General features: G+C 37.8%; 1 protein-coding gene across 1 annotated transcript in view; it reads left to right on the plus strand.

Annotated features, from left to right (window-relative positions):
• Positions 1–13,296, plus strand: part of SLC6A2 (solute carrier family 6 member 2) — a 79,928-nt gene extending 66,632 nt beyond the window's left edge. Inside the window, exons 12-15 of the mRNA XM_009276731.1 lie at positions 5,256–5,356; positions 8,106–8,273; positions 10,816–10,887; positions 12,492–13,296. Of these exons, the coding sequence (XP_009275006.1) occupies positions 5,256–5,356; positions 8,106–8,273; positions 10,816–10,887; positions 12,492–12,515 (365 nt within the window). The 3' untranslated portion in view covers positions 12,516–13,296. The remainder of the gene's footprint in view (positions 1–5,255; positions 5,357–8,105; positions 8,274–10,815; positions 10,888–12,491) is intronic.
• The last annotated feature ends 3,957 nt before the right edge of the window (positions 13,297–17,253 follow it).

Here is a 17,253-nt window from a genome sequence, read left to right on the forward strand (position 1 = left end):
TTACCGCCACCAGGTGAAAGTCACCACCAACGAATATCGATATTGCTCCAGAGTTAGAAAGGAGACTCAGGAACAAAAAGGGACAGTTGTTGTTACTTCACTACACGGCTAATCAACAGATACCTTGTTCTATGCTCTGTAGGATTTGCAAATGAATGCCACACAATGGCTTTCGTATTCTTTTTATCCCTTCTTTCTCATGTTCCCAACGCCAACGATCGCTGAACTGCATGAAAAAACAATGTCTTTGCTCATCTTCTCCTGGATGAGGGCTTGTATGACTGGGGTTCTGCATTTGATAGATACATGCTTGTTAGGACAGAAGCAGGGGGCAGGTGACATCTTTATGTGCAGAAAAGCAACTCAAATGTAGTGAATGGATGACAGGATGGCTGAGTGCTTGTGGGTCAGGGCAGAGGCCAGCAAGGGTGACATTGTGGGGAATATTGTTACAGAGCACCTGATCAGGGTAAGGAAGCGGAAGAAGCCTTCTTTAGGCAACTTAAAAAAGTGTCCAGATCAGATCCTGGTTCTTAGAGATGAAGGTATCAGAAGCAACTTCTTAGCATAGATGCTAGGTGGACAAACGAGAAGTAACACTCTTCTGACCCACTACTTGCACTCAAAGAGCTGCTTGGGGATGTGTGCAGCAGGCTAAACGAGTCAGAAGAGTGACCTGCCAGCACATGAAGGCCAACAGCATACTGAGCTGTAACAGAAGCATAACCAGGAGATTAAGGAAGTGATTATTCTCTTACTTGGCACTTGTTAGACTGCATCTGGAATTGTGTGTCCTGTTTTTAACCCTCAGTAAAAAAAGGTGGTGTTAAACTGGAGAGTTCAGTGGTGGGCCACCAAGATGTTCAAGAACTGGAGCACATGCCCTGTGAAGAAAGTCTGAGAGAACTGAGCTTATTTAGCTTGGAGAAGGCTTAGGAAGGACCCTATAGTGGCCTTCTAATACCTACAAGGAAGTTATCAAGAAAGAGAGCCGGGCTTTTCATTGAGGTGCACAATGGCAGGACAGAGGACCATGATCAAATTGAAAGGAGGAAAATAGTTTTTCTGTGTAAGGATAATTAAACATTGGAACAGTTTGCCCAGAGAGTGCTTGCTGACTCTGTTCTTAGAGGTTTGCAAGACCCAACTGGACAAAGCCATGAGAAAGGTGTTCTAAATTATGCTGACCTTGATTTGAGCAAGAGGCTGAACTAGAGACCTCCCAAGAACTCTTCCAACAGGAATAATTTGATGGTTCTGTGATTTACTGTAATTCCCAAGGGCCAAAATATAAGATGGCCCAATGAAGCAGTTTCACTACAACTCTTCATTTGCATACAAACTGTGTGAGCTCATACACTGCTACGCACATCCACAGAAGTAAAGCTCAATATGAGGGGGGGGGAACAAACAGTGATGGAACATTCACAGGGAAAGGGAATTAAGTGCAAAATAACTTGAAGATTGATTCAATATACCTTTTTTCTTACTACTGTATTATTTCAGTGTAGTTCATTTGATTTCGTGGATTCATTTAAATCATATGTATGGCATTAAAGGCATTATTACTGATTTTTACTTTTCAAATTAAAAAAAATTCCAAGCATATAAAAGAATACTCTACATCACATAGTTAGACAAGACAGGAGGGGAAAGCAACACATACAAAGATTGCTTGTAGGGATCCAAATGATTGTTGGAGCTATGACACTACTTTTTGGAAACATGCCCACAAATTATTTCAGCCACTGAGCAGTTTAGCAGTTTCACCTCAGGGCCAAGACGTGCTCAAGGGCTTCTGTGCAAGTGAGTGGCTCTGAAGCCATTGGCTGAGCCTATACAGCAAAATGACTTTAAAGGTCCAGCAGGCAGCGGGTGCAGGAGGTACCGGTAACATGTAGACTTCCATTCTATCCGAACTCTGATCTCTGCATCACTGAAATGAAAGAAGGTTGTCCCAATATGAGGAGGGTAACTTGCATTTATAGCCAAATCTACTTTTCACTTTCTTCCTAATCTGTACTTTTTTGCATATTGATTTAATTCCCTTGACAACACAATATTATGTACATAGAAAATGGGCCAAATTTCCTCTGCCATTTAATAGAACATTACAGTGGAGACATTCTCAGGCAGCTGCAGTGTTTATCAGTTCAGAAATTACACTGAAATTCTCTTTGGGCTCAGTGTATTTAACCAGGATTTGATCATAAATTGTAATTATCTCTTACTTGTTTTTCACTGGAAAAGCAAGGAGATCATTTCCATATTCAACACCAGGTCTCCAGTAAGTAATCTAGAGTTTTGTTTGTGGTACACCAGTCCCTTCCCGTAACTAAATGAGCCACCCACAGTTTCAGTTTATCCTACAGAATCACAAAAAAACCTGGGTAAATGCTTTTAAGAACTGGAAAAAAAACCTAAGCCCTACAGGTACCATCATCTGTGGCTATAGCTATGTCCTACTTTACAGGTTGATTCTTAGAACGGATATTTGAAGACATATAGTATTGAAAAACCATGCTGTTGAAAAAGCAGTCAGAGCACGGACTACTTATCCCCCATTTTCAGTAGAAATTGAACACAAAGCACTATTTAAGCTCTGGGTATGTCTGTTTGGAAACCTATGAATAAAATTTTTGGAGATATCTAGTCCTTGTCTTTGACCTTCTACACAATGATAAATTTCACTCAGTATTCATAGCAGTTGAAATTCAGTCACTTTAAAGTTCACAGAAGGCACTGCAAATAGAATTAGATTAAATTTAAAGAGCATTTGCAGATCCTTTTGGCTACTTTGCTTCACCTGCACATAATATTGGGGGGGTAGATATCAAAGAGAAGCTTATACTCAAATGTCCAGACCTTGTAAATAAGTTACACCCTGGCTGCACGTAAAGGACTAACTCAAGCTGTCCTAATTATTTACATTAAATACATTAAATAAATCCTACTGAACTAATTCACATGAAGAGAAATAATTATTATGGTAAACTATACATCCTCTCTAACAAACAAATATGCATGGCAAAAAGCTGCATTTCTGCTGTTTACCTAATAGGGTTCAGGATTAAAAGTAAACTTCCTGAGCACATCGAGTATAACAAATTACAGACTAGTAGTCTGACATGGAAGATTGCACTAGAGAGAACTACTTCTCTGTGAGCCAATGTCTCTAAGGCATAAAGTCAGACATTGCTTTCTTTGTAAAGAAAACAGAGAAGGACATTTTTTTCCCCATTTTTATATCAGCGATAATCATCCCATTCTAAAATACAGTGTGGGAAATAGCATGGGCTTAGATTAAACTTTTGCAAGATACCTTATACTGCTAAGTCCAACCAGAATAGAATCAATAAGAAAAACTGCGAAGAAGCTACCATTCAAATGGACATTTTACAGTCACTTCAAAATGCATATTTGCTTTGCAGAGTAAATTGTAGTAAATTACTTAATGCAGGAATGTTTCAATAAACACTGAAGATGGAAAATGTCCCACTGAAGACCAGAGTATTTCCAGAAAGCGCAAAGCATGTGAGTTAACATGAATTAATATTACTAGAGTAAAACAAAAAAAAATAGATTTCTCACATACAGACAGACTCATACCCTTGCAGACTACTCAAAATATTTAGCTAGATCAGGCTAGTGCCACTCACAGAAAGCACGTTATACTGGTGCAGTCCTTCCTAAGGTATTCAGACACAGAATTCATAACACTTACTTAAATGCGTAAAACCCACAGGGAATTAAAAGGCACTGACTGAAATGCTATTTCTTATTCACTATTACAGAATTTGGTATGTCCTGAGGAACCCAGGACAGCAGATTTTTTTGTTTTCACCTTGGTCTGCACAGCATGACCTATTCCGATTTTGAAGTCACTGTCTAGATAGTGTTTCTGAAGGGGAGTCAACAAGGTCAGAGGACCTTCCTTTCTGCATTGGCTGTGGGAAGAGATTTCCACTGCAACTATTTACACTGTTTCTATAGCTATTAATACTTCAACTGACATAAGTACTAAACACACACACGCATCAACACACACACAAAATCTAAGACTAGATGAATTCAAGGAATATTACAAACTGAGAACTGGGTATTTGCAGCTCTTCTCCCCTCTGGCCATTATGTCACTTGCTAAACACTTTGTTCTGATGCCTCCATTTTTCTGCACTGCATTGAATCCCACTGCAGGTAGCTAATATTTGAGTGATTTTGATTCGAATACTGTTACATAGTTTTCCTGACAATAGAAATCTTGTACATCGCTTCTTGCATGCTAATATACAGTCTTATACTGAAATATTGTATGTTACTATCAAGGTTTTGATAATAATCTAGCGATCAAGCCATCCATGTTTTTAAACCCATATTCTATATTCCTGGTACAATTAGCAGGACTTATCTTTGACCTACGTCTTCATTTAATGATTTTCATGTTATCCTCTGCCATCTTAATTACTGCAGCAGCTAAAATTTCTGACTACTCTTGGTTTTTACTCACATGAACAGATCATGTATCTTCTAAGGTATCTACAACAGCTACATTACTAGATATTTAAATGCATACAGAGGTAACAATTTTAGAAAATTCTAGTTGGTACTATTAATTTTCAAAAACACACAGGATACTCTAAAAAAGGCCACCTGTTTCTAGCTAATGTAGTTTTGTACATACACTGAACAGAAGAAGCATCTACCCAGTTCCTTGCAAAGGTGATAAAAGATGAAATTACATTTGTCATAGATATAATGAATATACTGTGGTATTTAGTGAAACACTGAAAGATGAGTAAAGTATGCCATTAAGTGGAACAAATAAGTCTCCTTTGATAAATTAAGAATCATATGAATCTACCTCATTATCAGTAAGCAGTTTGTGTGAGTAAGGGTCTGTGTTCTCCTTCAGCGTACTCATAATAGTATTGAGTAATTAGGTTACAATAGTCCACAACTATTAAAAAAAAAAAAATAGTGTGTCCCCTTCACAACTTAAATTCTAGATATTTGTGAAATGTCACTTTTCAATGGTAATGCTATTTGCAACAGACCTTAAGTGCTCACAGGCATTTGAGTCTTGGATACAGTGACGTTAAAGACACATCTAGTCATTGAAAAGAGATCAATGTTTTTATATGTCTTATGATTTGGAAGTCGTCATTGTCTGCTTTCTGAAAAAGCAGATGGTTTTGGGTATGTCAGCATCTCATCAGTTTAGATTTACACCAGTCTGATGTTCACATCCCTTCTAGGTGTGGACAGATTCAGTGAAGATATCCAACAAATGATGGGCTTCAAGCCAGGCCTCTACTGGAGATTGTGCTGGAAATTTGTTAGCCCTGCTTTTTTATTGGTAAGTGTTGATACTTATTTCATCATGGAAAGAATGCTAGTATGTTGCTTCCTAGAATATACAATAGGTACCAAGAGCAAGATACTCATTGCTATGCCTGATGTCATCAGGATGAATAGAAGACACCCCAATTTAATTCTTTTTTCTCCTCAATGGCATTGGTTATGTTTTGTATAATACATTTCAGTTGTGAAGCTAATTGTGGCTGTGGTCATCTTCTGTTCCTTCACTTTAGCAGGATTTAAAGAAAGCAGCTTTTCTTAGGGAACACTGAACACTTAGGCAGTGTTCTCCCTGTCCCCCCAGCATCTATGCATATTAAACATAAATCATTCTGTTGGGAAAATAAACTAACCAGGGATAAGAGTTTGTGTTAGCAAGAATTTATTTTTCACTGGAGGATACCAAGATTCCCGAATGGTGGAATGACACCTTAGAATAGCTAATATGCAACTACATCCAGTAATTAGCTATGTGAAACACTGAAGAGATGTGTTAAATATACCTTGTAAGCTGCTTGATGTGAAAAAAAAGTGCTTCGTTACATTTGGGGAAAAAAAATCCCAGAGTGTGAATTTGGTTGCTTTATGTAAAGGTTAGATTCAGAACTACACTACAGTTTTATATTGGGATCCTTTCCTATGCATATTTGTAAATCAAAAGGTCAGGATGAATAATATGGAAATTTGACCTTGGTATAATTCTAGGAGACTATTAATTGCATTAAAGCTGTGCATTCTTAAAGCAGTACTGGTATTCCAAAGATACACCGGGTAGGCTTTTATGACAGCCTTCAGGTCCACTCCTTTTTTTTAAATATAAAAGCTTCTGGCCCCACTTCATCAGTAAGCACCTACCAAGCATGTATTAATTATCCTTTTAAACACTGTTCTATAAAGAAGCTTGTATGGAACTATATCCTGCAGCACTTCAAACAGGCTGACTCAAGCAGAACAGAAAAATGCTGTGCCAAGCATCCTTAGGTTTTGCACATTAGGAGACTGTTGAAAATTTAAATTTTACAAAGAGCAGAGTTCTAGAGAAAGCTGAAGTGATTATCAGTCTAACCTTCAGGCAGCTTAAGATTTCTTGGTGAAACGGCCCTAATACTTTCCTACTGAAGCCTATAAACGTAAAGGTCGGAATGAATCTGTAGCTAATGCATCTTTCAGCCATCATGATGCACAATTTTTTTTCCAGCTGGAAGTGCTAAACTTGGAACATACCAACTTAATTACTGGGTACCAATGTATTTTAAAACCCATGGGAATGATATCACACTGGGTAGGGGACATTGGGCAGTTTTGTTACAGCTGTACATTTTCTCAATTTTCTAAAAGGCAACATGGACATTACAATCTTGATTTACAGGGGAAAAGTAAATACAATTTACCTTCTTACAGCCCATCTTCTGGGTTTATTATTCAGTACATTAAGAAAATAAAGCAAATTATGTGAAATTGACCAAAATGGTTTAACTTAGTAATTTATAAATGAAAACTATACAGATGGTCAGTAGCATGAAAAAAGTAGTCCACCATTAGCCTACATAATTTAAAACTATAAATTCTAGAACTTTGGTCACTTGATCTAAGAAACAGCATTTTTTATACCACCTGTATGAAGCATTCAAACTGCCTCACCAGAAGAGACTGAGACCATAAGCATAGCAAATACAAATAAATAAAAAAATCAGATATAGTTTCTTTGATATATATAGTTTAGGATAATTTGGAAAAGGCTATAAAATTGTCAGACTTCAGTATAATTCTTGCTCTAACAATCCCATGTGTGCTTAGTGCAAGGTGGCCCTTGTTTGGGACTGGTATTGTATTACAGCAGTTCCTAATGATAAATACAATTCTCTATAAGATAAAGGTAAGCTGGGGTTTGTCAGGTATCTGGTATTAGGAAATATCTCCTTGAAGCTTTCTCTCCATACTGTCTGCAGCTGTGTACATCATCCCAAGAAAAATCTCAAACTGGAATTAGTATTTTTCTAACGGGATTTCACACTATCAGCTTCCTTTAACCCACACCATTACTCTCCTTGTGTAGCCTTTGAAACCCTAGGCTCAAAATACTCAGATTTGAAATTGCTATATGGAGCAGAATGTATAGACCCAGAGAACCAAATCAAGGAACTCTGCATATTACACAATCCATATGGATTTAACAGGAGGGAAATAGGGTGGTGCCCACTCCTTCCTTCTTGCATCTAGTAGTGGACAGGGTAACACCAGCAGGAAAAAAAAAAAAAAAAAACTTTGTTTTCCAGGCCTTAAGGCTACTTGACCCTTCCTCAGTAAATGTATCATACTAGAGTTTGCATCATGCCTCTCATTGAAAAATGGGTACAAAACTTCTAAATGAAGCCTAATGCTTCTGGGAAACAAAGAAGGGAAAAACAATAGACCCTGCAGAGGTTTTTCTTGACTACAGAATCCCTGTTTTGTATCTGTAACATTAGCATAAATGAGGCAGTACCAGACAACCACCTGATCTTCCCAACAAAATATCAAATAATCTGTGTCCAGAGTAGCTAAAATGAGCTGTTAATACTAGTAAATGCATCAAGAACTTCAACAGTTTAAGCAGTAAGAGGCACAAAGTAAATAGGATGAAGGTAAATGGTAAAGCTGGGTTGAAATACACCTTAGAGTAGCTGCCTAATAAAACACATGAAATAGGTTTTCCACTACGTTTCTTCATCTCAAAACTGTGGTTCATTTTATTCTTTCTTCCCTAGTTTGTCGTGATAGTCAGCGTAATAAATTTCAAACCTCTGACCTATGATGACTATACCTTCCCTCTCTGGGCAAATCGCATTGGCTGGGGAATAGCATTATCTTCAATGATGCTTGTGCCTGCCTATATTATCTATAAATTTATGAATGTGCGTGGGACCTTTAAAGAAGTAAGTGGAATGCTAATAAAATGTCATGAAATGTTGCTATGAAATGAAACGGCTGGATCTAAGTTGGTAGTCTGTTTCTCTTACTCCCGAAACTTATTACTTATGAGTGACCTTTTAGATCCAACTGTCAGATGGATTGGAGTTTTGAGGTAGGATTACTGCATGCTGTTTGAATTTCTAGATAGAAATTAGCTTTCCAGAAAGCACCATAATAATTCTGAAAAATGATATTTGATGCATGTAATTAATCCAAACGATGAAACTATTTTTTCCTTATTAACAAAAAATATAGAAATTATGGTATCTTCATATTCAGCTCTGAGGTATGGTCTTCACACAGCTCTATCTAAACAGAGTTCAGTCCAAGGTATGCTTTATCACTCTACACTGGAGTGTTGTAAACTGTTATATGTACAAAGTTAATTCGGACCTCTCCTATCTTAGCATTATAAGAGTCTCTAAACACATATCCACATGCTGGGAGGGTGGGATGTGCCCCCAAAGTAGCCCTCTGTTCAGGATGCCCTTTGTTCATTTAACGAGCATCCAGAAAGGACAGAAGAAATACTTTACTGGGTCACAGCAATAGCTCCATTCAGTGCAGTATTCTGTCTTCAACAGCAGCTGCTTCGTATTTGATTTTCTCTGTCAAATATGCATTCTTATCCTCTATTTACTGGAATTATTTCAACATTCTGCCAAGGCTAGAATTAATGCAGATCTTTCTATTGTGTTCATCACTAACATCAGAATGCTTGAAGAAACTGAATATTCAGGGTAGACCAAGGTGCTGAAATAGATCTGGAAATCAAGAAACAATTCTGAAATAGGCAACGCTTATAGTCTCATCTAGCTTACTGCTTTTTAAGTGCTTCAGTAAAAGAACCAGGGTACTAGACAGCAGCATCTTGCACTACATAAACTCACTTCATGCATAATACGCCTGGTCTGTTCACTGAATGAAGCAGAAACTGAGGGAGAAACAATTTGTGACCATCTTATTCTAATGATTTGCCTAACAGCAAGAAGTTTAATATTGCAACCTTAATAGTGTTCTTTTAACTTCATTTATATGTTTGTGTGTAATATTAATATATTCATTCTATTTAAAAGAACCTGCTTCAATGGGAAAAAATGCATCCGTATTTCCTTACAGTTCACCCCCCTGTGCTTTTCTTTATTTATCAGTTCAAACCAGCACAGGATTAAGGTTCACTGATCATATTAATTTTACCATCACATTAATTTTACCATCACTGTCATAGTAAATTATCTACAGTCTTAAAACCTCTAACGGTGCTCAGAAGTAAGACTCCTCTCCACTACACAGCACCAATTTTTGTCCCATCACATGTCATAATTTTATAACCTAATCTAGACTCTCTGACTTACACCTAGTTCTACTGCTCTCCTTTCCTAGAGCTAGAGTTACACAATGGTGTAGCAATATATTGACACTTTTAGGCAAATCACTGAACCACCACCACACAGAGAATTAAGTAGAAAATAAGATCTCACCCTTTAGCTAGATAGAATGCATCCCACTCGCATCGACCCGGCAGGCCCAAAGGGATAAATGCCTTGTTTCTGAAACATTACAGTCACCTCGCTTAACGTTCACCTCAGAAAGGCACCCCAAAGTGGGTGTTTTCATCAGCTCCAGCATCTCAATATTGTGCACAATTTCTAGCTCTCATTTCCAGCAATTCTATAAGCCCTTTGTTTTGTTCCATTCCTGAGGGTTTACAAACCCATTTTCTAGTAGCACCTAAGTGTCAAAGAATAATTTGTACTGGCCCAACAGGCTTTTGCCAGCTTGCACAAGTTTACAGATATAGGGATGCAGAAGCCTTTGGCCAAACACACATTTGCTCATTCATTTTGTCGTGTTAGCAAGTTCTGGTTTGTCTTTCACAGCTCCGTTAGACAGCAACTCTTCAGTCTCCCCATGAGAAATATAGCAAAAGGCTAGTATGTTCCATCCAAGTAACTATCATAAGATACAATGCCCTAAATTGTGGCTCTTAAAAGTATGGGGAAAGGTATGCTCTTAGTCTAATGGGAACTCCTTAAGTTGGTTGAAAGTTCACGATAAACAAAAATCTACATGTGATCCCAAATGGCACAGCATAGGGTAGACAAGGGAGATGAGCTGGGAAATAGTCAGTACCTCCTTCCTCTCCCACTGGGACTAGTCAACCTCATTACAGCACTAACAGAAAAGTGTGAATTTAGGGGATGTAAGGCCTGTGATACCAACTTGTTCCTGATGTTCTTTTCCAGATGCACTTGCTAAACATTCGGACTTAGTATTTGCATAAACTTTCTACTGTTGCTTCTTATATTAAAGGCTAATACCAAGGGGCTTATAATAAGATCGTTCTCTCAGTGACTAAGTTAAAGGCACATGATGCAGTGATATTAAAGATTTAAGTTACCGTTTTAAATAAAGTTCATGCTACTTCCCCATTATAGATTGGGGATTACAGACAATCCCACTTCATATGGCTGACTTTTTTCCTCTTCTCCCCATCTGGTTTAGAGACTAGCTTACTGCATCACACCTGAAAATGAGCACCAACTCGTGGCCCAAGGAAATGTCAGGCAGTTTAAGGTTTGTACTCCTTTCACCATGCTTCCTCTCCTGATACCAACCCTTTCCTGTGTCTTTAGCAACAACTACAGGTTTGCACCAATCTCCTCATAGTCGATACCTTTGCAAGTCTGTGGTTCTTTTTTTCTGCCAGCATGACAAGATGCCAGGAGGCTCAGTACCATATGCATCAACTCTGTTGGAAGGCTTTTGGCACCTTCCTTCCTCAACTAAGCAGAACCCACAATTTTACAGATCACTTGAATCCAGTATTTTAGCTTGTATCTGAATATAGTGAGATCTCACCAAGAGATGAGGGTATTCCCAAACTATTGTGTGCATTTGAACAGGTCATACCCTCTCCCTCAGTTATTGCACAGCAATCTGAAGCCATGTTTCCTCAACTCCAATTATGTACCACAACACATAGTAAAAAGCAAAACAAATATCCAGTGTCAGAGCTCAGACATAATGGCCATGATGCAATGCACTAGGTTATATGGAATAGGCTTTCCCCACAGGCCTACAGTTGATTGAAAACACTGCTGGAGACTTCTTAAGCAGCCATGAAAAATATGCTACAGGATTCCAAACGCTGCTTTCCTTTTAGCAAATAAAATGAGCTTATTGAAATAAAGTCCTTTTTGTAGCAGATAAAAAGGATGCAAATATGAAGCTTGTTACACTTATCAGCATGCATGCTGGACCGCTTTCTGCCTTCAAAGTTGAAAGCAACTAGAATTATGCATATCACCTCAAAACATGACCCAGATTTTATAGTGTTGGTTTGTATGTTGGTATTAAAAAAGAAATTTGCATTTTGCTTACTCTGAAAAATACTGTTTGAAGTATAATTTTTAGTTTTAAAGGAAATAATCCAAGTGTAGATTTATGGGATGCAGAACAGAAGCAGGAAGAAAAGGCTTCCTGTTTCGTGACCACAAGTTATTTGATGTGGCCAAGAACATGTAGTAGCACAGCACCTCTTCCTGCCTTCTCTTTCCCCCTATTCCTGCCCTCAGCTCTCTGAAGATTTAATGTTCCAGCTGTAAGTAATAACTTGGTTTTTCCAGAGGCAGATGTTCCTGTGCGCATGGGCTATAAGCAGCCATTCCTACACAGTAGCAGTCTTCTGAACCCACATCTATAATGGCAAAAAGGAAGCAAATGAATTTCACTTAAATTAGAAAAGACTGTACTCGGGAGTAAATTCCTAATGATACCTCAAACCATGTCAAACACTACGGCATATTAATTTGTTGCTGGGTTCAACGAACAGCTAGGAATAGCTTTGTTACTGCAAAAGCATATGTGATTTGTTCATGATGTTTAAGTTTGTAAACAAAACACTGACTACCATAACCAAACAAGTACAAAAATTTTCTTCTCATATACATTTGGCAGTTCTGAATTTTAGAAGTGAACTGAGAGCTGACTAAATAGCCTTTATACTCAGCACATTTCTCACTGCAAACTGGAATCCACAGAAATTTAGCTATAATCTATCCGTTATTTTGCAACCTCTTTGTAACTCTAGATTTGTCAGCTAACATATTTAAAACATCTCTCACTATCATCATCTGAATCAATAATGTTATTAAACAACTACTTCTGTTCCCTTACAGCTTCAACACTGGCTAACAATATGACAACCAACAGGCTGAGGAAAAAGCCAATATGTTAAGCTAAACTGGGAATACAGAAAAGTCAACTTCAAAACTCCCTCGATTATGCTTGGACCAAGCTGGCTCAGAGCTTATCTACTGACTCTTTGAGGGAAGACATCTGCTCTCTGTTCTCAATGCCTCCCTTCAATTACTTGGCTTCAAATGATCTTTAAAGACTCCGTTTAATTTTTCTTACATCCTTTGGTGCCATGAGATCCCTACATGACCAAAACTTGTGAGTTTTGCTATTGGCAGAAGTGGAGGAGGGGGGAGCAGAGAAAAAAAAGCAATCAACATAAGTTAAATGCTCTTTTATCGTGAAGAAGTGAATTAAACTTTTCTGACAGTAATAATTACTTCAGATATTCATGCCACGACCTATTTTAAACCAACAACACCTGAACGTTCTTAGATCTAAGGAAAGAGTACACCTCCATTATGAGGAAAGAGCAACTTTAACGATGTACTAATGTCATTAGCTTTCTTGCCATAGTATCCTTTGGGATATGAGTTTGCATCCTTCTGAAGTGAAGACTCAGTGCTTCATTTTCAGTGGTTTGTTATCAGTTTCTTCTCTTGGTGAAGAACGTTGTCTTTGTTGTCTGTATATGTCCATGCCATTTTCCATCCAGTTTAATTATACAAGCTGAAGAGCAGCAGGAACAGAATTCCTGTTACAGCTAAGTACAGATAGTTTAATACCACACTGTACTTAATGAAAAATATATTCCCTTATATCAACAATTAAAATGGCTTTATCATATGATCCATACTCCACAGACTTTTTCAGCTAAGTATGAAAGTTACATGCAAATAGACAGACTTTCATCTTTTTATTGTATTTTATGCCAAATAAAGAATGTAAAATACATAGGAAGAGAGAATGATTTTTAGAATTACACAATCTACCCACAGGCACCAAAATACCAAACTTTGGCTTTATTCTCCTGCTGTGAACATGCTATTATTATAACCTAACCTGGATTCACCTACCAAACCATAGTAAGATCGTGTTAAATAATTTAGAAGGATATTTTAGGCATACTCAGCTCTTTAAGCCTATTCCAGCTCTTCTCTATGGTAGCATTATGCAAGGTAGAAGACACAGAACAAACTCTGCATTTGGGTGCTGTTGTTCCTCTGTGGTCACTTATCACTGTAGTATCTTCCCAGTGATCACTAGATTTGGTAGCTTTGAGTTATTTCTTGTACTTATTTATCACTAAATCTATAGTAATTTTCAGAGGCAGTAGCTTCTCAGCTGAATCCAGCCCAGAGTTTACCTCTGGACCTTACCTCTGAATTGTTTTGCCTTTATACGTTCCATTCAGCTTGTCTTTTAAATGTATGCAGTGCTTCCTCTTTTTAAAAAGACCATTTAAAAGGATGGAGCTTTTTTATTTATAATACTATTTTTGTTGAGGTTGGTTTTTTTTTCCTTTTTAAAAATAGCCCAATTTAAAAGTCCCAAGCGATTTTGGCCTTTTCCATTTAACATTGATTTATGTTCAAAATAATGGAAGAGAAATTTCTCTCCTTACTTATCCTTTCCCTCCAACATAATCAATACTTTGGAACACACCAAGTATTGTACTTTTCTTAAAGAGTCTCTGTGACAAATAGTAGTTTTATTTAAACAGGGTTTTAAACCCAAAGGATACCTTCTTCTAATTATAAAGGAAGTCATTTTCTGGCCCAGCTGATGGCCAATAGCTGTTTAAACCCTGTTATTAAATACAGTTCAATAATAAAGGAATTTCAAATGTTGCGGTTCTAGTTCTGTAATTACACAAGAGGCCAACAGTGAAAATATGTTGAGGGCTTCAAAAAAGCCATCCCACCAACTTCATAGTTAATCCTATTTTTATTGTTTGCTAAACTACATGAGAATCTTTTCATTGTCACAAAGATTACTTTTCAATAATACAGCTGCTTCAGTTACTGGCTGGGCATGGCTCAAAAGCTTCTTAGCATAGATACAATTACCAAGTTTTGAAACTCCTGGGGCTCTTTAACATGGAGCTTTAATAGCTTGTCACATTATACATTGTTTGGTTTGCTCATGATTGGAATGCTAACAACCTGCATCAATGTTCACTTGTGACACACCCCATCACCACCATCTGTACAGCAAAACCCATGCAGGAAAAGTTACATTTTATCACCACTCAGCTCTGAAATAGAAGCAAAGCTATCTCAACATGGGAGTGAAATCAGCTTTTCCCAGCATGTTAGGGTTTGATTGTATTTTTAAAACCAACTCTCAAGGCAATTGCCTACTACATTATTTTTATTTCTATTACTGTATAATTTCTTAGGTTTAGTTTAGTATTTATAGCTCAGGACTCCATTGCACTATTGCCATCCTGTTCTGTGGTTTTATAGACAAAGAACTTGCAATCTATACAGAAGACAATAGGCAAATTGGAGAAAGCAGGACTCTTACTACCATGAATAACGCAAATGAAAAAGAAAGATAATACAGATTGCATGACTGCACAGCTAGGCTTTAAGTTCAAGAGGTTGCCCAAAGGAAGTCTCCCCAAAAATAATACAACTTCTGTCCCAGAGATGAAGAGCAAAGTCTTCAATTCTCCACAGAGTAAGATGCTCAACTACCTCATGCCTCTTGGACGATAAACGATGCCCTTAGACACAAACTAGCATCTGTTCAAATGACAAATACCTTTGTGAAGACCGGGTTATATTCTTTTCCTCGACTCAGTGATATGGTGCAGACAGCCCAATAACAAGCCACAGCTGTGGCACCCAGCTCCTCTTAGGCACCTGCTTTGAGCTGCCTAATACATTTTCAATATGGAAAATATCAAATGTCACTAAGATACTCATCTCCCTTCAGTTCAACCACTTGTAGTTTAAAAAAAATAATCACCCAGTCAGGTCCTTATACCCATGTGGTTTAACTGCAAGTCTTCCTCTAACTTAGTCTTGAATTTTCAGCCACGCAGGTCACTCCTTCCCTCAGCTATACCTATTGTGGGAACAGACCCGCTCTGGGGACTGGTGCTCTCCCAGATATCCCCGTGGGATGGCAAGTATATGCTGATGGAGTAGGCAGCCCACTTCCAAAAGGAGAAAATTTTTGATACAAGCTTCTTCAAGATGCAGTATCTGCTTGCCAATTATTTTGGCTGTTTTGGTAACAAGCCAGTGGGAAGAATTGAGTGAAGCAACTAAATAGCTCATCTGACAGTTCTAGAAAATATTTTCTTGAAAGCCTTTTTGTAATCTGATAAAGGAAGCAGCTGTCATACACTAGCATCTCTCTTCTGACCTTCCTTCCTGTCAATGAAAAAGACCTGCCTGTGATCCATATTTTTTCATCAAGCCACAGAAAGTTAGTTGGCGCCAAGGAAAGAGATCCTCCATTTTCTTTGTACTCTTCCTGCTGTCATTCAGCAGAATAATTCTTCATATACTTGGTACTGTTCTAAAGCTACATTACTAAAACTCCAGAGATTTCAATTTCTGGTAGAAACAGTGGGTCTTTCATGGGCAACAGTCCAAAAAGCACTAGTGCTATTTAGTGTTCAGCCCCTGTTTGAACTGTATGGTTTTTGTCAGTCCTTCTTGTGTTCTGTCATGTCCTGAGGCATACACCCTGGCAACACTTGAAAGACATCTTACCATAGTGAGGGATTTTGCAGGAAATCCAGGATCAAACACGATATTTTAAATATAGAACATAGGAGAAATACTTGGCTGTTACTATTGTACATGTTCCCTAACTGCACGTGCAATGTATGTTGTATGTAATTTTCCCAGAGGAAATTCCATATAATTGGTCATTTCTTCTCAGAAAAATACCATTTAAATGCTATTATTTAAAAAGGTCAAACCCAAACATTTTGTATATATATCCACTTCTTACGCTATTGTTTTGACATGAATTAAGTTTATTTTGTCCTGTTAGGTTGTAGGAGGCCACGTAGAAAGTTCTTCTGCTTTTAATGTCTCTTTTGCAGTTCTTCCGATTCATACAGCATTAATTAGCGGATACTTGCTTTTATGGGAGTAGATAGCTTTCATTCCTATCCTGGACTGATTCACTAAGTTTCACGAGGCACTGGCAAACATTTAAGAATTTATTTCCTAAGAACCAAATTTAAACCACAGATCAGCGATTTCAAAAGAGATGAGACTTACAAACGTTTTATTTGCAGTGCCCCGTTAAAACATTTTAAAATGGGCCTGAAGGACTCAGACATAAGACAGTCACCACAGCTCAACAAATGACAGTATATAATCTACCTGCAGAAATTATGTGTGCACTCTGAGCCTCTCAGAGCAGTAAAATAGGATATGTTTGTTCTAATATACTTTATTTTCTCAGGGCTGAGAATATTTATGGTCCACAGATCAGCTCGTGTGCAAGAACTCAATCTCCTTAATTTAAAGGCCAACATGATGTTTCAGATTAGACCCTTGAACAAGTTTGGAATTTTGGCTATAGTACAGGGAGACAGATCTTCTGGAAACACTTCCAGAAAGTCTCCTCCAAAAGAAAACACTTTTTCAGTCTACCTTCCTCTGATTCATACCCATGTTCCTGTCGGTGACTGTGGGCTGACCTAGCTAATCGGTAGAAAGTTAAGCTGTTAGAATATGAAGCTAAACTGTTTATTATACATTACAGAAGTCAGAAACAGGACTTGAAGTGACCTTACTAGGTTCATATCTATATACAAGCTGAAAGTAG

The sequence above is a fragment of the Aptenodytes forsteri genome, unplaced genomic scaffold (genome assembly GCF_000699145.1).
Source record: "Aptenodytes forsteri isolate BGI_AS27 unplaced genomic scaffold, ASM69914v1 Scaffold33, whole genome shotgun sequence".
In the NCBI taxonomy this organism is placed as follows: Eukaryota; Metazoa; Chordata; class Aves; order Sphenisciformes; family Spheniscidae; genus Aptenodytes; species Aptenodytes forsteri.